The sequence below is a fragment of the Zalophus californianus genome, chromosome 15 (assembly GCF_009762305.2).
Source record: "Zalophus californianus isolate mZalCal1 chromosome 15, mZalCal1.pri.v2, whole genome shotgun sequence".
Lineage (NCBI taxonomy): Eukaryota > Metazoa > Chordata > Mammalia > Carnivora > Otariidae > Zalophus > Zalophus californianus.
In genome coordinates this window covers 54,446,132-54,467,816 of record NC_045609.1, presented here as the reverse complement: position 1 = coordinate 54,467,816, position 21,685 = coordinate 54,446,132, and the positions used below count along the sequence as shown (strand labels likewise).

At 42.2% G+C, this 21,685-nt stretch overlaps 1 protein-coding gene across 6 annotated transcripts in view; it reads left to right on the top strand.

Annotated features, from left to right (window-relative positions):
• LOC113923651 (protein FRA10AC1) overlaps positions 1-21,685 on the top strand; it is a 72,382-nt gene that overhangs the window by 12,454 nt on the left and 38,243 nt on the right. For 4 of the 6 annotated variants that reach the window (XR_003520389.1, XM_027596634.1, XM_027596635.1 and 1 more), the window contains exons 1-3: positions 18,150-18,330; positions 18,441-18,510; positions 20,421-20,497. Coding sequence is in view for 5 of the 6 variants with exons in the window: in XM_027596634.1 (XP_027452435.1) it covers positions 20,421-20,497 (77 nt within the window). In the remaining variant the exon portion in view is untranslated. Of the gene's footprint in view, positions 1-5,191; positions 5,331-18,149; positions 18,331-18,440; positions 18,511-20,420; positions 20,498-21,685 lie in introns of those variants that run through there. The other 2 variants (XM_027596632.1, XM_027596633.1) reach the window with 2 other exon arrangements.

Genomic DNA, 21,685 nt, shown 5'->3' with positions numbered 1-21,685 from the left:
CCACTTTTTAGGCATTGCCGACATGCTACGGAGGAGATGTTTGGGGGCCACGGGGGAGCCCGTGGAACTCCTCAAATCATGCTGATTAAGTGGCCACCTAGTCACATGACTATTGATTTTAACCTTAGTGTAGGAGCACTTGCTTCCTCAATAACTTAAATTCCTTGTATTTGTCAAAATTCCTTTTGCTGCCCATCTGGGTCTCCAATGTCTAATTAAAATTTGGAAGTTTTGCGAAAACTCAGCAGGAACACTTTTTATGGAATGTTTTCTCCAGTGGAGGAGATCGTTCAACTCTCGGCCCTGTAGCCTTCACGTGGAAAGGCAGGGAAAGCAGAGCCGAGCTGTGGAGAAGGGTGCCAATTGGACTGCCTCATGCTTCTGACTCATTAGCATGTCAACAGAAGCATCTCCTCTCTCCCCATATTTTTTGCAAGGAAATGCTATTAGTGAAGCAAGGTCCAGGCAGAAGTATTGCATTGACATTGTGATCAGGCTTAAAGACAAAGCAGAGAGACATCCAGATATGATTTGGTCACTGGATCAAAGGGAAGAAATACATTAGAAAAAAAATGGGAAGGGAAAGTCTAGGTACCCAAAGCAGTGCAAATATCACATAATAATAGATAGCTATTACTTACTAAACCTTTGCTGTTCTTGACATTGTGCTTCTAAGGAAATTAACTTGTTTGATCTATGATTGCTGTATAAGTGACGGTAGGCTAATGTCCATCACAAACATTTCCCAAATCTCAGTGACTTAGTATAGTAGAGGCTGATTGCTTACTCCTAGCCCACCCTCCTCAGGATCTTGGAGTCCTCCACTGGACTCTGCCTCCCAGCAGCAGATGAGGGGAAAGGGAGAGAGTGCACATGCGGAGGTTCTCAAGCGAGGTTTTCTTCACTTCTGCCCGCATTCCATTGGTCAGAACTCAATTTCATCATCTTTAACCAGGAGAAAAAGGAGACAAGATTTGGGGACTACATAGTGTGTGCCATAATAACCATGGCACCCTTTCTCAAAGATTCTTTAAGATTCCCTTTTTAAATAGCCTCTGCTGTGATGTGGCCGTAGCAACATCTACCACATTTTAGACTTGGGGACAGGGAATTAAAACCTACACGACTATTTCCATGTACCACTGAACAGTGGTGGCCCCAGTGTGTCACCTAATGCTTCATTTCCCTATTCTGTGTTCCAGGCATGCAGACCTGTAAATATCCCCATAAATTTATCTTGTTCTCCAGGACTTCCCACTCATTGTTCCTTCAGCTCAGATGGGTCTAGAATCACTGGTATGGGCCTAGACATTGGGAATTTTTTTAAAAAGATTTTTATTTATTCATTTGAGAGAGAGAGAGAGAGAGAGAGAGTATGATTCAGGGGAGCGGCAGAGGGAGAGGGAGAAGCAGACTCCTCGCTGAGCACAGAGCCTGACACCAGGCTCAGTCCCAGGACCTGAGATCATGATTTGAGTCAAAATCAGACGCTGAACCAACTAAACCACCAGGTGCCCAGGGAATTTTTTTAAAGCTCCCTAGGTGGATCTATTTTATGGCCAGGGAAGAGGACCAATGAAAGGATTTGTTGAATGAATGAACTCCTTACCAATCAAGATTGGTAAGATTTTGAGGTGTCCGCTCTCATGACAAGAATTATTTCTCTGATTACTCTAGGCTGACTTGGGTATATTTTCAAGGACCTTTAACATGTTTAATCTATTCCTCTCATAGAGCTAATTAGTCCATGTTAGGTGATAGACCAGCCTGGGCCATGTCACCTTAACGATTTGGAAGACTGGCTATTCCCAATGTGCTGTCATAGCTTGTTAGGCCTCCCTGGGGCCACCACTGCTCTACAGGACACTGAAGTGTTGGCAGTGGGTTCTGGGTTTTGCCCCAAGTCTAAATGTGGTACAAAGAGCACCTTTCAAGATATCTCTGTATTCCAAAGAAAGAATGAATGCTTCTTTAAATCTTACTGCCTCTGTACTCCACCACCCTGCAATTGTAGATCCCCAAAATGGCCTTGCCTTCCTATGACATTTCCTACCTCCCTACCCTTGCACGAATTCTGTGTCCAGACACATGAAGGTTGCTTGAGGCTGAGACCATTCAGCTCCTCACCAAGGAGAAGGCCCAGATGGCCGTGGGCAGCCCCCTGCTGCAGCACCATCATATACATAGGGCTTGCAGATTTCAAGCCTCGCTACCAGATTGGCGCCACCATGATGAGTCACTAGGGGAAAACAATGATAGTGTGATCAAAACACTACTGTGAGTGCTGGGCCAGGTACGGCGTCTTCATCAAGCCATCAGTTGTGATAGTGGGGGACTTCCCCCAAGGAAGACTATGGTTTGGGTGAGATGTGATGCCCAAAGAAGGGCATCCCCCTGCTCCAGATCCTAACTTGTCCACTTCTTGCCCCCTCCCTATATGTGCCCATTGCCCTCTTCCCTGACCCCATTTTTATTTTGTTCACCTTTCCCTTGCCATTGAATTTTGAGTGTTATGCATTAAATTTGCTAGAAACCTGAGGAAAACAAAAAACAACAACAAAAAAACTGCTCTGTTGGTGATACTGTTTGCTTTCCTAGGATGCCTATCTGCTACTCTCCTTCCCATCCTTGAAGGTTCTGCTTAAATGTTACCTCCTTAAACTCAAGCTCAGGGTTTCTAGGCTCTCCAGGGGAGAAAACAGTCAAGACAAGGGTTCTCAGCATGGTGTGAAGCTGATGCTGGACTTGCTGGTCCAGCCACCCAGGCACCACAGACATGCCTAAGGATAGGCTCTGTGTGTGTGAGTGCGTATAAATTGGCCAGTGATATAAGGCTGGAAGCACAGATCTGTTTGGTGCAGAATCTCTTAGGATTGTCAATGTCTGTCTCTCTTGGTGCTGTAGCAATATCTAAAAAAAAAAAAATAGAGGCTTGTTCTACACAACTTCATTTCTTGTGTACCAATGTAAATCTGTACTAACAGCAGATGACAGAGCCCTTAGGTAGACTGACCAGACTTTCTGGCTTCTTCTTCTTGGAGGCCATAATAACTAATTAACAATGAACAGGTTGCTCTTGCTCTTAATGATGGGCTGAGCACACTAGTAAGAAGAGTACGGTGGACACTTGATCAAGAATGAAACTTCAGAATCATTATGTTTCTCTTTTATTGAAGCATAATGGACTAATGACATTGTATTCCTTTCAAGGGCACAACATAATGATTCAATATTTGTACACACTGGGAAATGAACACCACAGTAAGTCTAGCTCCATCCGTTACCATGCAGAGTTATGAATTGTTACGGTCTGAGCCCTAACACAAATGTGGCCTCATTCTGAACCAAAGGCTAAGGAAGCAAGGCTACCAATTAAATTGTGGAAACAGAGACTTCTAATCTGGTATCTCATTTTCTTTTTTTTTTTTTTTAAAGATTTTATTTATTTATTTGAGAGAGAGAATGAGAGCCAGAGAGCACGAGAGGGAAGAGGGTCAGAGGGAGAAGCAGACTCCCTGCTGAACAGGGAGCCCGATGTGGGACTCGATCCCGGGACTCCAGGATCATGACCTGAGCCGAAGGCAGTTGCTTAACCAACTGAGCCACCCAGGCGCCCAGGTATCTCATTTTCTTCCTCATATCTCTGATGTGCTGAACTCCTTCAGTGAATGTGCCCCGAGGCCTCATGACATGCTGAGCACCCATCACGCTGGGTCGTGCTGGGTCCATGGCAGGAAACGGAGAAAGGAGGTCCCTGATCTCAAGGAGCTGCTGGTCTGCAGCTGAAGGTCTTGTTTCATTCTCAGAATCTCTCTTTTGTGGGTGTCTGGCTGTGTTAGGGGGACTTCTTAACCAGCGTTAACATTTCCCCCTGGAGAACAGAGCGGTAATAATCAGTATGGGAAGAAAGGAATTGTTGCTACTCTGGTACACACGAACTGGAGCATAAACATCTTGGTTTCATGTCTCTTTTCTCCATGTGAGAGGCAGTTAGCTTCCCTGATTCCATACTGTTGAGGGTGACTTTTCCATTCTTCTCTCTTGGAAACAATTTAATGGGAAGAGTCTACTGGTGGGCTGCAGGTATGAGGCATTCTCAGGATAATATATCTGATTTCCCCTTTGAAATCAAGTCACATTTATTAAGTGTCTTTTTTATACAGGAGGCACGGAGCAAGGTACTTCCCATACATTATCTCACTTAGTCTCCTGTAAGCCTCCCAATCGCCCCATGAGTGAGGCATCATTAGCCAGCTTTCACAAAGAAGATAAAAGGGGAAGGAGGAAATGGTAGCTCAGGGCCTGAAAAGTGCTAATTCACTTCTAGGGGATGAATATGCTTACTGTCTAGTTTCTATTCGATGGATTTCAATAAGCATGTTTAATATTAATACCTGCCACACATTTGCATAATCTTTTCAACTTTTCAAAGCACCGTTACCTCTTTCATATCTGGTTTGATGCTCATGCTAGTTCTGTGCTGTTATAACAGTCTAGAACTACTTGATGGCATCTCTTTTCAAGCCTGAATCTCTGCAGAGAAACTTGCTTTTTAAGCCAATAGAAACCTTGCTTCCAGAAATCGAATCTACATCTTCATCTGCAGGGTCTCCCTGGGATGGTGTAGTCGGCTGCTTAGTACAAGCAGAAGACATCAGCACTCATAGCAGGGCTGATTGCTATGATTACATCTGCCCCCAACATTCTCAAAAACTCCAGATTTTAGAAATTTAAGTGCCTTTACTACCCTGCCTTTGTCCAGATCTTCCTGCCACTCAGTTTGCCCCAGTTAATGACAGCCAAAAAGAAAGAAAGAAAGAAAAAGAACGGAAAAGCATTTGTGTGCTTGTGCACCGAGGTGCATTTATTCTCAAAAAAGCCCCCAGAAACCAGCCTAAATGAAGCAGGGAGGGTGGTGACGGGAGATGAAACATAAAGCAGGTGCTTACTTAATTGCTGCAGCTGGTGTCAAGCATTTGGCATAATTTTTCTCCTCATTTTATTGGCACTAGTGTTCATTTAACTTTTTAGCTGAAGCATCTGAGAGGAGCCTAGGAACTCACTCTGTTCCTGGTTTTACAGAAAAGCAAGCAAGGCAGTTTTCTTTTTTCTTTTTCTTTTTAGATTTTATTTATTTATTTGTCACAGAGAGAGAGAGAACACAAGCAGGGGGAGCAACAGAGGAAGAGGGAGAAGCAGGCTTCCCGCTGAGCAGGGAGCCCGATGTGGGGCTCGATCCCAGGACCCCGGGACCATGACCTGAGCCGAAGGCAGCAGCTCAACTGACTGAGCCACTCAGGCATCCTGCAAAGCAGTTGTCTTAAAATATTGTAAGTAAACATAATCCCGAGGATTTTTTGTTTGTTTGTTTCAAAACAACTCATTGATTATAGAAAGGGAAATTGGCTTAAATGCCATTTGACATCTTATTTGATTCTGCCCTAATTGCCATGGGTCAAATTTTTAATTTGTCACCAAAGACTTGATTCAACTTGTTCAGACTCATCTGTGTGGTGTGGATTTCAGAATTGTATGTGTGAGCCCAAAGCTTCCTAAGGTGTTTTCTTTGGAAAGGCAAGTTGTTAAATTCTCCAGTTGATGTGGCACATTCATTTTGCTGTTTGACTTTTCTCCTTTACATGGTGAAGGGACAAGTTGCAGAAATATTGTCTGCAAGTTACTTTATGCGCTGTCATTCCACAAATGTTTATAAAACAGAAACACCATGCCAAAACCTTTTGAAGAATAAACACCGTGCCAAAAACAATACAAAGAATCATGAGGCATGCAAAGATAAGGTCTTTTCCTTTCAGCAGACTGGGTCATGGAAGGAAAGGGAAACAAGTACCAGGAATAACATAATGTAGTTCCAAGGGAAGTAACAGTAACATGCCAAAGAAAAGCACATGTAGACCAGTTACTTCTGATGGCAGGTCTAATTTAAAGGAAAAAATTCTTCTTTTTCCTTTCTTAAAGTAATTCAATTTAAAGAATGCTGTTCAATTACTGCATTTAAGGTGATATTTGAATTTCTCCACATTTACCATAACTTTTTAAAAAGATTTTATTTATTTGACAGAGAGATAGATAGAGCCAGGGAGCACAAGGGGCAGGGGGGTGGGGAAGTGGCAGAGGGAGAAAGAGAAGCAGACTCCCCATTGAGCAGGGAGCCCGATTCGGGGCTTGATCCTGGGACCCTGGGACTGCGACCTGGGCTGAAGGCAGATGCTTAACCGACTGAGCCACCCAGGCGCGCCCCCTCCCCGTTTACCATAACTTTATTGCCTTCTATTGACGCTAATCTGTATATATATGATATATATTTGTATATTTACGTATTTAAATATAAATATATAATTATATTTCATATAAATATATTTATATTTTATATATTCTACATATATAACTAATACTGAAAAAATTTTTTTTATTTTGGAACTTTATTTCAGGTTGCATTTCATGGAGGGGGAAAGACAGGTTGTAGTGCAGAGAGGGCTTTAAGAGACCTGGGCTGGTCTTGTTTTCTCCTTCACCACTTGTGTTCTGGGCCTGTGAGAGCTTAGCCTGGAAGCTGTCCTTTCAGTCCTGATGTTAGCGTGATGCCTCCCACTGTCCCATAGCAGTAAAGGAAGCTGGAGGCGTGAGGGAGGAGCAGAGATGCTGGAAGCAGGACAGGAAGTACCGGACTTGGGGGCGGGGGGAGATATTCCAGTGCCTTTCTGCTCTGTCAGCCTTCTCTTTAAATACCACAGTATTTGTAGAAGGCCATGAGGTCAGGGCCACTTGCAATTTGTGGTGGGTCTGATTCCTTTTAATTATCAGTTGGTATAGCACTGGCTCTGAAAGATGGGGAGCATGGTCTATCGAAAAATATCGGAAAGATCTACAGGGTGGCTAAAGTCTGTGCTGAGTTGTGTCCACAAAGCCTTGAAGGCAAAAGAAGTGAGTTCTAAGGAACAGACGGAAGGAAACTGGGGACAATGCGGAGTGAGAGAGGAATGCTGTGTCTCTTCGTGGTTCTTTATTAATGGCATAGCCAGCAATTTGTCCGGGCCCTAGTTAACCACATGTCTAGAGGTTGCTGCTGGTCCCCCAGCGATCCCTCCCTTCACACGTCACTGTCCTTCCTCAGACACTCCACTCATCATGGTGCTTCCTAGGCCGTGATTTCTCATGAATCTCTGTGACCTGTCACATTCATCTTGACTTTTTGGCTCAGGGTTTGTTATTTTAGCTCAGGAAGCATGGTAATAAAATAGGAGATCTAGCTTTTGCCTTGGTCTTCACAGCTTTCAAGTTGTGTGATCCTGGGCATGTTCTTCAACTTCCCTCACCTTCATTTACCTGATCTATAAAATGACTGGGGACTCCAGATGTAAATGGTCTCTTAGAAATGCTCATCCACCATGACCGCCCTGGTCTTACATTTCCCAGGGATGCCCAGATCCAGATATGCTGGCCCACACTCCCAATAGCCTCTATGCTCCCAAGCCAGCCTTGGATCCCAAGTTTGAGTTTTAAAAATGTCATCACCCTAGCTTGTCAAGACCATCTCCTGTTATTCTCCATGGCATTCTTCTACTCCAGACACGTGGGTAGCCTCAAGGACTCTGAACAAACTCAACTGATTCCGTCCTAGCTGCTCTGGCGCTGAGCCACTGCAGCTGTCAGAAACCAGCTCCTGGTCCCTGCACCCCCACCCCCAGGGCTGTCATGGCTGTCAACTCCCAGATTAAAGCTCATCTTACCCAGAAGCCCTCGCTGGCTAACTCTCCCTACCAACGGCCACTGCTTCTGCCGCGGCAAGTGTAATAGCCATGTTCTTGGCTCCAGTGGCCTTTGGCAGTCTGTTTTAAAATTCCAATCATCCCTTCAAAAGTGCTTTAAAAAAAAAAAACAAAAAACCATGATCATTATTATACATATGTACACTATTGGAGGCTTTTTCCCCATTGCATCATAGATGTTTTCTCTCATTGTCTCAAAGTCTGCACCAGGCGTTAATGAATGCCTTGGGACTCTGTTAATGCTTCCCCTCATGTTGGACAATTAAGTGTTTAATTTTTCGATATTATACATACCTCAGCCCATGTTGTTTTTGAATTATTTTTTTAGTCAACTCAGATGTGTTATTGTAGGACAGAAACATTCTTACCTGTTTATGGCATCTTGTAGTTTGGAAACCCCTGCACAGGTCTTACCGACTCTCTAGCATGCACCCAGGACAGTTGTCCCAGCCTCCCTCTCTGCTCCTTCAGCCTCCCCTCCTTCAGGCCACACTCAGCGGATGGCCTGCCTAGGCCACCACATAGCTTGATCTCAAAGATCCCTGCCTCTTCAACTCTTGCCTAATCCAGTGGTTCTCCAGCTTCAGGTACATTGGAATCGCCTGGAGGGCTCATTAAAGCAAAGATTGCCCCATACTCCAGAGTTTCTGATGGAGTAGGCCTGCAGTGGAGCAGGAAAATTGTGTTTCTAACCCGTTCCTAGTGGTACTGATGCTGCTGGGACAGGGTCCACACTTGGCGAACTCGGCTGTAATTCTTTCCTCTGATGTCAGGGGAAATGGTTCAGCTTCTCTAACTCATACCCACCCAACTATCCATCCTCTGAAACTCCTTGTCATCTTCTCTGAGACTGGACTCCTATTCCTGTTTTCTTTTATTTTTATTTTTATTTTTTTTAAAGATTTTATTTATTTATTTGACAGAGAGAGAGACACAGCGAGAGCAGGAACACAAGCAGGGGGAGTGGGAGAGGGAAAAGCAGGCTTCCCGCCGAGCAAGGAGCCCGATGTGGGACTCCATCCCAGGACCCTGGAATCATGACCTGAGCCGAAGGCAGACGCTTAACGACTGAGCCACCCAGGCACCCTCCTGTTTTCTTTTAGTGCCTCCTATATCTGCGCCATTGAAACTATCCTTACTTTGTCTTTCAAGCTCCCTCCCATCCCTGCTCTTTCAATAGTCACCTTTTTCTTACCAACACTACCCGGTTCTAACTACCAACCCCAGTGGCTTTCCTTCTGCTTCACGTTTTTCTGAACTTGAACCTGATCTTCACTTGCTACTTCTACTTCTTATCCATGTATTTGCTTCCAAATTACCAGAAATGTCCCAAGCTGCTCTACGGAGACTATCTGGAAAATTGAAAATCACCCTTCTTCCCAAATCCGATGACCTTTCTTTATTATGTAACAATAGCAATTGATAGTCGTTGACTTCCGACTGTGTTCCAGGCATTGTGCTAAGCACTGAATATACAGCTTGCATATATAAATATAATCTCATTGTGAAGATTATCCTCATATCAACCCTGTGGGGTAGGTATTATTTTATAGACTTGAAAAACTAGGCTCTGAGAAGTTAAATATTTGCCCAACAGCTTAAGTGAAGGAACCAGAATCAGACCCAGTTCTGATTCCACATCCCATGTATTACACATTACTCCAGAATATGCATCTATGTCCCTGAGCACCTATTAAAATGCCAATTCCTGATTGCAGGGCCAGAGATTCCAAACCAGGTGTGGCAGAGGCCTGGGAATCTGAATTCTTAATAATGGCCCAAGTGATTCTGATGTGGGCATTCCCAGAACCACACACATTTTGAGAAACAGTCCCGATATTGACATAATTGGTCACTTCCTTTCTTTAAACATTTCCTTTGGTTGCTATGATACAACATTTTTTTCTGGTTCTGTGGGCTCTCTGAGTCTGTTGTTCTCCATCTCCTTCTTCCTCTCCTGGCCGTATCAGTGGCCCCAGATTCTGCCCCCCTGCCTTCTCCTCCCTCTGCTGTCTGTCCCCATGCGCCCATCCACTTGCGGCACTCCCAACTCAGGCAGATGGTCTCCAATCCAGCCATTCTGGTGCCAGCATCCTGGTGAGAGTCATGGAGCAGCATGATAGGATTTCGGAACAGCAATGAACTATTGCCCAGGCTCTGGACAAAATCGTGAGGCAGATGATAACATTGATTTGGGTGCCCCACCACCCCACACAACCCTTGGGTCTTTCCCCTTGCCTATAAGAGCCCTGTGCTTGCAGCTTTGTAATCAAATCAGTTCAGCAAAAGGCTGATCATTGTACACAGTCACACTAATGTGTTAATTCTCATTTGCCACTCATTTGCATTTTTAAAGCCTTTTATCTTTTTTTGTGGGTTCAACCGTTGTTCACAAGTTGAAGACATTTCAGGCTTCATTTAGCAGATGGGGATAGTTCAGAGGGAAACTGGGTCAGAGGAGGAAGGAGGGCAAGCTGATTTGGGAGGAACCCTTCTCTTCTCCTTGACATTTTTTGAAGCTTAGACTCAAAGACAGCCATTTTACCACCACTGGGAAGGCAAGACCTGGCCTTTGTTGCCTCCTGAGCACTGGGGCAGGGATAAGCAGTAACTATAGCTGCTGCAGACCTGTCCCTAGAAGCACAGAGGGTGAACACAGACTGTAGAGTTGGCTGCTCTTCTGGCTTCCTGCCACCCTCCATGCTTGGAGTAGCTGGCTCCTGTTCATTTTTTAAGTCTCAGCTGAAATGTTCTCTTCAGAGCGACCATCCTGACCACCCTACTTACCTAAGCCCCTCTTGGTGATTCTCTGTGTTGGCAGCTACTTTCCTTCATTGCATTTATCAGTTTGTAATTATTTTATTTGTCTATTTACTATTCTTCCTGTACCCATTTGGACAGCAAGGCTCCAGAGGACAGGAATCAGTCCGCCTGATCCCCATAGTGCTCATAGCGTAGTGCCGGCTCAGGGTAGATAGTATTTGTAGCAGGAATGGCTGGATAGCTGTACCTCCACCACACGGCACCTAGTGAGCAGTGCTTGAGCTGAAATAACCATCCCCAGGAGCCATCACAGTGCTGACGGACTTCAGGCAACCTGAGAGCAGCTGGTGCACTTCACTGGTGGGAGAATGGTGCTGGGGGTGCTCTGAGAGCGGCATCAGGAAAAATTACGAAAGACATTGAAATAGGCAAAAAAGAGTTACCAGGCTGGCACCCTTTTGAGTTATTGGGACTTTCATCATCTTTGAGCTATTTTACAACTTTTTAGGTTGTATAAAACCGATAGCATACAAATGATTCTTGTCAAAGAGACGCAAACTCGTTTTGTTTGGTGGAAGTGCAATTGAGTATTGCCCTTGGATACTGACCAGTTTTGCATCTATTTGTAAATTCCTGTTAGCTTTCCTGATTGCCTTTATGCGTGGGTTCTTTGAATTTTTCTTTGAACTGATGGTAAACTCTTGCTGGTTGTCTCATGAATTAGGTAAATAAAATCTCTGATACGTGTTTTTATATTTGTAGAAGAGTCATGATTTTGGCTTTTAAAAAAGTGTAATAGAAAACAAACCAGGATGTAGTTAGGAGAGGCTTTTATTCAAAGATGTTTACAAGGGAGGAAAGGAACTATTGCAACGGGGGAACCTGCAGGTGTCTCAGGGGTCAGGGCACATAAAGGTGGTCTTTTGCACAGAGGCATGAGCAGGGCTGGAAAGAACCAAGTGTGGGGAAATGGAATGAAAGTGTAGCATGATCAGATGGTAGATCAGAGAAGATTTTATGCTAAGGCCAGACTGTTCTCAGGAGGGGCTCGGTGCTGGCTCAGGCTGTGGGTGGGCCAAAGTTCAGGGGCTTGGAAGACAGAAAGAAGCTTACCCAAAGTTTGGGTAACAAGCATTGTGTTCCAATTGATCAGTGGAGTAAGCAGTTCAGCTCATCATTTATGAGGCAAAGAATGGGAATTTGGAAGGTCTGTATGTAGCTTTGTCATTGGTTAAACAGGGTCTTCTGAGTCTTATCTAAGTCTTATGGGAAAGAATGGTTCTTTGCAGTAAGCTGTTTTCCAGAACACAAAAATGAGGGGATTCCTTTAATCATCCCTGTTTTCTAGGAGTGAAGAGCTCAGGTAAAATTCAACATTGTCAGCATGCTCTGGGTTGTGAGTTCCATCCCCCCAGTCTGTGGGTCACTCTGATGTTCTCAGTCAGCATAGATATTCCTGCCCAGGAACTTAGGGACCGCCCCTGGCTGTGGCCCATGCTGTGACCTCTCTAAGCCCCCTTTCCTGAGTGTTTATTTAAGGCTTTGATTCCTTCTCCTTGACTTGCCAGGAGCCTGTCTTATCCCCAAGAGACAAACCCAAGATAGCTTCATAATCTTTGTTTCCAAACCACCACCTCCAAAGAGGATAATGGACCACCCCTTGGAAATTGGCATCCTATGGGCTGAATGCAGGTCACAGAAGTGTTTTATTCCAAGTGGTGTTTTGCTTTGATTTTTAAACTTGAATTAGATGCCAATATTAACAATCAGAATATTGAATCTAAAAATCCAGATTTTCACCTTCTCTGGAAAAATGGATTGCTCTGGCAATTCTGGCTTGCATTTCTATTGTATGCCATCCTACAGCATTTAACAGAATTCCTGACAATAAAGTGTGTCATTGAAAAAGTTCTATTTATGGATCCAAATATGACTTTGGGTGCTGTTGCTTTTTTACAGCCTGAGGAAGGAGAGGCATGAGCTCTCCATCTCCTGTTTACTGCTGCTCCTCTAAGCCTGCTCAGTCATTTAGGTTATTGTGTGTGTTGAAGTATTTCTATTTCCTTCCACCAATGATCACTTTCAGTACCAGAACAACTAGTCAAAGAGGTTTTACTTTCAAGAGATTATGTAATTAAGGCATCATTTAGGAAAACTGCTTACTATTTACATATAATTGCCTGACCACATAATAATACTGAGATGTGTCCTTAACCATGCAGCAGACCTATTTCACTGGACATTTCACTCGGCTACACCAGCATGCTCTCTACATGGTCAACTTGTGTTCATACACTGTGAAATCATGGGATTTGGTCAACTCCTACTTGGTTCTTGCTTATGCTTTATAAAGAAAGAGGCTGTTGGTGGTCACTGGTGAACATGGGAGGCCTGGAAAGACATACTGCCCTTTCCTTTGGTTGCAAAGTCAGTGCAGTTTGTAGCATAGAGTTAAATCTGTGGTTTAAGCATTTGGAACATAAACATTAAGTCCTCTGTCTCCTAAGTATTTTCAGTCTTTCTATTCTCAGGACTAGAGGCCCCTCCCTGGTGCTTCCACAGCCTTTTGGGTCTCTTCCTATCACTTCCCACAATACTGTACTCTAATGACCTGTGTCTGTGTCCCACAGAGAGCCTTGGCCTTGATGGGGAAATTATGTATTTTCCATGATGATAGGCCCAGGCCTAGCCAGCCCTTGAGGCAGGATCCAGAGATATGACACCCATCAACCTTCATTAGTCTAGTGAATCTCTCTACTTTGCATGTGCCTGAGTGAGGCATGAAATCTTTAGACACACAGATATTATATGACAAAAAATAAGTGCATCAGTTTTCCGGTGACATTTAGTGTTCCTGGTGTCTGTTTCTCATCTCGTCTGATCTGGTATCTCCCTATCTCTTAATCACAAGGCTCCCTACCCATGACTGCCTCAGAGAGGGGCTTTATAGACATCCTGTCTCTGTTCTTGCCTCCTGGGAACAGGCCTAAAGATGACAATCAATTCATTTGGTAATTGGTATATTGCTGTCTCTCCACTTAACTTCCTAACATCCATCCAACCACAGTGTTCATGCTCTGGTAGTTTCCTTTGGGCATTTACACAAGCAAGTGCCTGACCTTTGACCAGCTTGCACAAGATACCTATTGGACTGTGTCTGTATTCATGGACTGAACTCTATCATGGAGGTTGTAGAGCTACCTTCTGCCAGATCCTGAGTTGTAAATGTTCAGGAAGCACAGGCTGACCTTGCCAAGGCCTGGGTGCTTTCTGTCCTCTGGGTGCTGACTAAGCACTTACAGAGCTCCCTGCCCCCAAACCCCTGGCTGCCCCCATCTCAGTGCTTAGGAAATTTGTCTTTGACTATGTAAGATTTATATGGCATGATTTCCCAGGAAATCCCACCTCTCTATTCCCCAAACTATTCTGTCATGCCTGACACTGCTTTAATCACCAACACTTGCATTTGCCCTTTAGAGCCAAAGTTTTTAAAAACCTCTAGGAATAGGTCAATTTTTTTAAATGTAAACTTTTTATTGAAGTATAACATTCATACATAAAAGTACACAAACCAGGGGCACCTGGGTGGCTCAGTCGGTTAAGTGTCCAACTTTTGATTTCGGCTCAGGTCATGATCTCAGGATCGTGAGATCGAGTCCTGCATCAGGCTCCATGGGGAGTCTGCTTGAGATTCTCTGTCTCCCTCTCCTTCTGCCCCTCCCCCCGTGCTCTCTTTCTCTAAAATAAATAAAGCCTTAAAAAAACAAAGTACACAAACCATAATGAACCACTAATGTAATGAATGCAAGGATCAAGAAACAGAATATTGCCATCTCCCCCAGAAGCCCTCCCCACCACTGCCTTGTGTTCCTTTCCAGTCACCTCCTCTTCACCCACCAGGGAAACCATTATCCTGACTCATAAGAGATTACTTTTGCTTTTGTTCTTTATATAGATGGAATTGTATTACATGTATTCTTTTGCATATACAATGTTTCTTTTGCTCAGTATTATATTTATGAGATTCATCTATGTTGTTGCATATAGTTGTGGTTTATTTGCTTTTATTGGTGTATGGTCTCCCATTGTGTGAATAAGCTACAATTTACTTAACTGATGGGCATTTGGGTTGCTTCCAGTTTTTTACTTATAAATAGTGCTATTATTTGTAAATAGTGTTTCCTAGTTCAGGTCTTTCAATGAACATATGCACACTTTTCTGTTGAAAATACACTGAGGAATGGAATATATGCAACACAGGATATATTCATCAGTACTAGATCCATTCTTTCCATTTAGCCATTCTGGAGGGTGTGTAATGGTATACATTGTGTTCTTCATTCCCATTTCTCTGATAACTAGTAAAGATGAGCACTGTTTTCTGTGCATTGGCCACTTGGATATCTTTTTTTGTGAGTTGTTTGTTTGAGACTTTGACTAAATTTTCTACTAGGTTTCCACCTTTTACTTAATGGTTTTTAAAGTTTTTTGTATAATCCAATAATTTGTTAAATATGCATACTGCAATATTTTTTCCCACTTTGTGAATTAACTTTTCATTGTTTAATAGTCTTCAAAATAAACAGAAGTCTTTATTTTTTTTCCTTTATGGTTAGCCCTTTGTGTATCCTGTCTAGGAAAATTTTTTATGCCCTAAGGAAGATATCATGAAATATCATGAAGATGTTTTCCTGTTTTCTTTGAAACTGACTTTTATGTAAAGGGTAAAGTAGGAATCAGTATTTTTTTTTGCCATATTATTCAATTGACCCAGAACTACTTATTGAAAAGTCCACACTTAAAACTATGCCTTTAATTATGGGATTATATATGTGTGGATCTGTTTCTGGGCTATATTCAAGAAGCAGTTAATTGTTAAACTTATTCTCAAGAAAGAATGCCTGTAATCTGCTTCTTTCCTCAAGTAGCATTCATTACATACTCATTATGAACTAGGCATCATGCTAAGAATTTTTCTGCATCATTTCATTTTAAACCTCATTAACCCTCTGTAAGATAGCTACTAGTGTAATCTCCATTTTGTAGATGAAGAAATTAAGACTCAGAGAATTAAATAATTTGCTCAAGATCTCCCAGCTAGTAAGTGGAAGAAAGTCTGGCCGACTTTAAAATGTGGTTCTTTACTATACTGTCTCCCAGAGCAGCTTTTTGAGTGGGCAATAAGAGTGTGTATGTTGACAGTAAAAGGTAATGCAGAGGAGTGAGACCAACTTCCCTCACCTCCACCTATCATAGTATTTTGTTGCTTTATTTGAGTTATATGGCATGTGGCAGTGGTATACATTTAAATTTTCATATTCATTGAAATAACACATTTTATAAATTAGGAACCATAGGTTTATGCTATTTACTAGGTACTTGGCATATGATAGAATATATTGTTCCTTTTTTTAAAGATTTTATTTTTAAAGTAATCTCTATACCCAATGTGGGGCTCAAACTCACAATCCCAAAATCAAGAGTCACACGCTCTACTGACTGAGCCAGCCAGGCGCCCCCATAGAATATATTGCTGTTATTATACTATTCATTTTTTCTTTATTACTTGTCAACCTTTTACATATTTGTAACCCTGATGAACAGAAGGGTGCTCTGCCCAGAGCAAGGACTTAATAAATACTTGTGTTTTTATAGTTGTTGAGCTCTGATTGCTAACTTGAGGTTTTCTGTTTAGGTAGGTTTTCTATCCTGTACAAATTGTTTTTAGTTCAGATCATGTGATCTATCCCTAACATATATTTCCTATTTTTTCCTCTTTCTTTTTCTTTTCTTTTTTTAAATATTTTTTCTCTTTCAATAACTGCTGCCTCAAAGGGAAAAAATGCAGATCTTTGGCTGCATGGTCTGGCAGCAACAGATCTGAAATTCTTAAAACGTTAGAACCAGGAACTACTTTCCACACAATCAATGGGTTAAAAAGAGAGGGAGAAATTGACAGAGACACAGAGACAGAGAGAAAATGGAGTCTCATAGAGAGACAAGCACTCCTAGTTCTAGACCTTTACCAGGTCTGTGGCTTTAAGTTCTGTGCTTTAATTTCTCATGTGCAATTGGGGCTGATAACAGGATTTGTTTTAAGAGTAAAATGAAGCAGTGGACAAAAACATACCAAGAATGGTAGAAAAATGCTATTAAATGTCAAATACTGGTAGAAAGTAAATTGAATACAATGTACAGATATGCTTGGTTTTAGTAATAATAAAAGAACTAAATATTGATTTTAGATATTTACTAAAAAAGGAACTGCTTGACAAAGTAATTCAGTATAGTATAATATTAAACTGTGGTGTATTATTACTTTACATCTTTTGAGTTAATGTTTTTATTGAAGTATAATCTGGGGCGCCTGGGTGGCTCGGTCAGTCTAGCATTGGTTTCGATTTCAACTCAGGTCATGATCTCAGGGTCCTGAGATCAAACCCTGCATATGGCTCTGTGCCCTGTATGGAAACTCCCTAAGACTCTTTCCTTCCTCCTCCACCCCTCCCCCTCAAAAAAAAGTATAATCTGATTGTATTTTGAAATGATCGAATTTACATTACTTTAACTTACATATTTTTAAGATCACATTCACTGCATTGAGTAAAACAGGATTTATCTATAATTTACTGTCAGGGATAGAAGGGGGTCTTGAATATCGTTATCTTCTGTTTAGTGCAAAAGATGTAAAATGATATGCATGTTAAGTGCCAAGGTTTTCTCTAAAATGGGCCTACTGTAAAAGTCATTGGCGTGCCAGTTCAATTCACCAAATACTTAATTAGCGCTTTTGATTTCCAAGGAACTGTGCTGGGTACTAAGGAGGCAGCAAGGATGGATAGCATCAGATGAAGGCAGACAACACCTGAACCCAGTAACTAGTCCGCAAAGCAGTTTGGGGCATCATAACATAGAAGAGGTAAAACACAGGGAGAACCTGGTGGAGCTCAAATAATTTAAAATTTCCTGCCTACGTTTTTTTTTCCTTTTTCTTCTTTTTTTAAAAAGGAAATCTTTTGGATTCCTTTTCACATGTGCCAGGTTGTTGTCTGCAGGGAAGATGCGACCCTGTTAAATCTCCCCTATTCCCTGTTCTTCCTTTCCTCCCATATTCCATGAGCTCCTCTGCCACCAGCACTGCATTTGGAATGGCATCTATTGTGTGGGTGGTGAAACGATGGAAAGTTATTTTTGTTCTAATTATGAGAACTGTTTTATGGAGGGGGGAGGAGAGGCAGATCACAGACAGACGCTCAACGAGGATGCTCCGAGGAGGCGTTACTAAGGTTACTAGAAAGAGGACGGCAGGTGATATTTAGGCAGGGCTTTTTCTAAAACAAAACATTTTCAAACGATGGGCGTGGGCGTAGTGTGAGCAGTGCCACACGACATTAGATGACGGGCTCCGAGCGGAAGGAAAAAACTGAGGGCTGCGACTTGAGAAAGCAGGAAGCCTCTGCCTCCCCTCCCGGCCCTGTTTTCCGCTGCCTTTGTTTTCCGGGGCTGTTCTGGCTGTAGCACAAGGTCGCTGCGCCTGAGGACGGTGTCATTTAAATGTGACACGCGGCTGCGCCGGACCGGAAGCGAGGCCCAGTCGGGACCCGTAGGAAGAGGCGGGGAGCGGGCGGCGGCAGTTGTCGCCGTGACGAGGCTGAGCTGCCGGCGGGAACGGGACGGGCCCTGCAGCGGCTTGCTCAGGCCGTGGGTCGTCGCTGCAGCCAACGGGAAAAAGGGAAAGGACTCTGCGGGCGTACTTGGCAGAGCAGGGAGGAGGAAAGGGGTGTGTCATAAGGGCCTTGAGTGTATTTGGGGTTGGGGAGAACGACTTCCAAACTTGTTCTTCATATGCTACTAGTTGATTACCTTTTTGTTGTTGTTGTTGTTTGGTAGGTTCTAGAGACACCCGGCGTCTCTCTTCTCGAATTTCTGTCGGCCCTTGTCTGTTGATTCGTAGCTCGAAGTGAGTGAGAGCTTTTTAGTTCCACCGATTGGAGATGGGTATGGAATGGATGAAGACGCCAGAGAAAGGGCGAGGGGGAGCAAGGATAGGAGGTGGTGTCGCGGTTTGTGGGAACAAGATGACGTTAATAATAGTCAACATTTACAGGATTTTACCATACTGGATTCCATTCTAAAACTCTTTATATGCTGTAACTCATTTAACATCCAGTCCTATGAGACTGGTACTCTTACAGCCTCATTTTATAGAAGGGGAAACAGGCTCAGAGAAGTTAAGGAAAGTGCACAACGACAGACATGAAAATTTCAGAGCCAGGACTGGCACTCTGGTAGGCTGATGCCAGAATATATCTCTAAGCTCCACACAGTGGTTGACCCCCATCAGAATGTAAAGAAAATGAAGACATAAAGGGTGAGAAGCTGGTATGGTTTGAACAGATGTCATAAGACAGCTGGAGCAAGGAGTTGACATGATAAAGGGTGTGAGATCTGCAGGTGATGACAGACGTAAGGGAGGATAGAGTTGGAACTGTGGCCTTCTAACCTTTACCTCCAACCTAGGCTGGGACCTTCCTGTCTAGAATTCTGTGGGACAGGGAAGAGAGGTGTACACCCACACACTTAAGTTTGAAAAAGATCACAGACTTTATTTATTCAGGGTAGCCAGAACTAGAAATGTACCTTGTCTTAGGTCCAATGCAACAAAGTTTAGGGAGTTATTTCTTCTTTTTCCTGCTGCACTTGTAATAGTAAATCTAGTTTAAAAATTTTGATATGTCATTTGACCAGGACTAGTTCCTTGTAGCCATATGAATTGAGTATGACCTCAAAAGTCAGATCATCCACTGATTCCCCATTAATGTGTGTCCCAAATTCAGTATAATGCTGTAACCAGAGGCTTCCAACACAACTGAGTGACAACTGAGATCTTTCAGTATTTCTAAGAATTTCAGTTAAAAAAATGAATTGGAACAAGATAAAGTTAACTAGGTCAAAGGGCAAGATTGTTTACCTTGAAGAAAGAAGGTTTAAAAGAAAAAGGAAATCTCAGGGCACCTGGGTGGCTCAGTCGTTTTAAGTGTCTGCCTTTGGCTCAGATCATGATCCCAGGGTCCTGGGATTAAGCCCCACATCAGGTTCTCTGCTCAGCGGGAAGCCTGCTTCTCCCTCTCCCACTCCCCCTGCTTATGTTCCCTCTTTTGCTGTCTCTCTCTCTCTCAAATAAATAAATAAAATCTTAAAAAAAGAAAGAAAGAAAAAGGAAATCTCAACATATGTTAAAGATAGGAAAGTTTTATTGAACTGATAGTGTACTGTTCAGAAATACAGTAAGTCTAATGGAATATAATAATGTTAGCATATTCCAGAGGCAATTTGGAGTAGTTGAAATCATGAGCTTAAGAATCAAGTAGTTAGTTTAGCTGCCTATTTGCTCTATAATTGATTTACTTAACTTTGTTTGTCCTTGATTTCTTCATCTGTAAAATGGAAATAATAGTTCCTAACTTGCAGAATTAGAAGCGGTGTTTGTTAAGGACCTACCATAACGTCTGGAACAAAGTTGATGATAAATACACAGCAACTGCTAGTAATCTGAGTCAAAAGTGAAGCATCACTGAACCTTGTGTGCAGTCACACGGCAGCTTCTAGATCTTGTTTTTAGTGAGAAGGTCAAAGGGTATCCCCCTAGTAATTAAGGTGGAAAGTGTTGATTCATTTTCTGAAGGGTAAGTCTGTTATTTCAAAGTGAATGAAAGTTTTAGGTGGCTGGATAGCCATGAACAGTGATATACCCACCATGATCCTTTACAGTTATTATGGCTTTTAAAGATAATTTATTTTTGAACTATTCTGTTTCCTGAACTATGAGCAACTTAAGTTCTAAGTAACCAACTTTCTATTCTTTTACAGATGCATGGTCATGGAGGCTATGACTCTGATTTTAGTGATGATGAACATGGTGGAGAATCTAACAAAAGGAAAAAAAGGTAAGTAATTTTTTATTGATTTGTGTTTCAGATCCTTTCTAGATTGCGATGAGGTATAAAATAATATTGAAAGTTTTCGGATTGTGTTTGCATATGAAGACAATGATGCTCTATTGAATGAATTTTCGTTTATTAAACTAGAATGAATTGACTCGAGAATTTGAGAACAGTTACGTGAAAAATAATGTTTTTGCTGTGAAGGGATTTATGGAAAGGGAAGCGGGGGGAAAAAGAAATCAATTAAAACTCTTGGATTTCTCTGATGCATCTATTTTTCATTCAGCTGTTAAGGACTTGCGAACATCATAGCTAAGAGAAGGGGCTTGGTTGGTGGTCCTTTTACAAGTACGTGGCTTCAAAATGAGGTTAACATGGAGGGTAAGATTGTGATACAGTGCAGTTTTATGGTTTTGTGAATGAGCAGACTAAGTGCTCAAAGGAAGGAGCTCATGGAAGTTTTTATTGAATTGGAAGCGACAAGAACTGTCAGCAAATAAAGCCTGGGCCTTATAAGAAGGTCTCATCTTGGTGATGTTGCTGTGTGAGGGGGCATTGTTTTCAGCTTTTAGTGCTTAGAAACTGATTTTATCTGTTAACTTAGGAGTGGTTGACTGATTCATATTAACCAAACTTATAAAAATTGCTTTATTATTTCACACAGAGAGCAATATATTAGGCATACTAAATGGGACTGAACATTTTTGTTGGGTACTTAGTCTTCATGGATAACCAAAAGAATAGAAATAATTATAATAAATTATATTGTTTGGTTCTTCACATTTTCAAGAATTTTCATTCAAAAATACTACTTTATAAGAATAGAATTTGAGCAAATCTAGATGAATAGTTTCTACTCTAGGGTTATATCTATCTTCCTAACTAGGGCTGATCATCTATAGTCTGTATCACTTATAGTCAGCCCTTATTTTTTATATTATTGATTACCAAAACCTTCAATAGCTTTACAAACAGGAAAAGTGTGGAACGGAGAGATTAGGTAAGTTAATCTCACTTAAGGTTAAGATAGTGAATGACAGAGCCCAAGTTTGGATCTCAGAACCTGAGTGGTCTGACACTAGAACGCATTCATTTGTTAGTTTCATTTTCTCCATTTTATAAGTATTAAATAAAGTTAAGATATTAATTAAACTATTTAAGGAGACATAAAATGTCTCATTAAAGATCAGT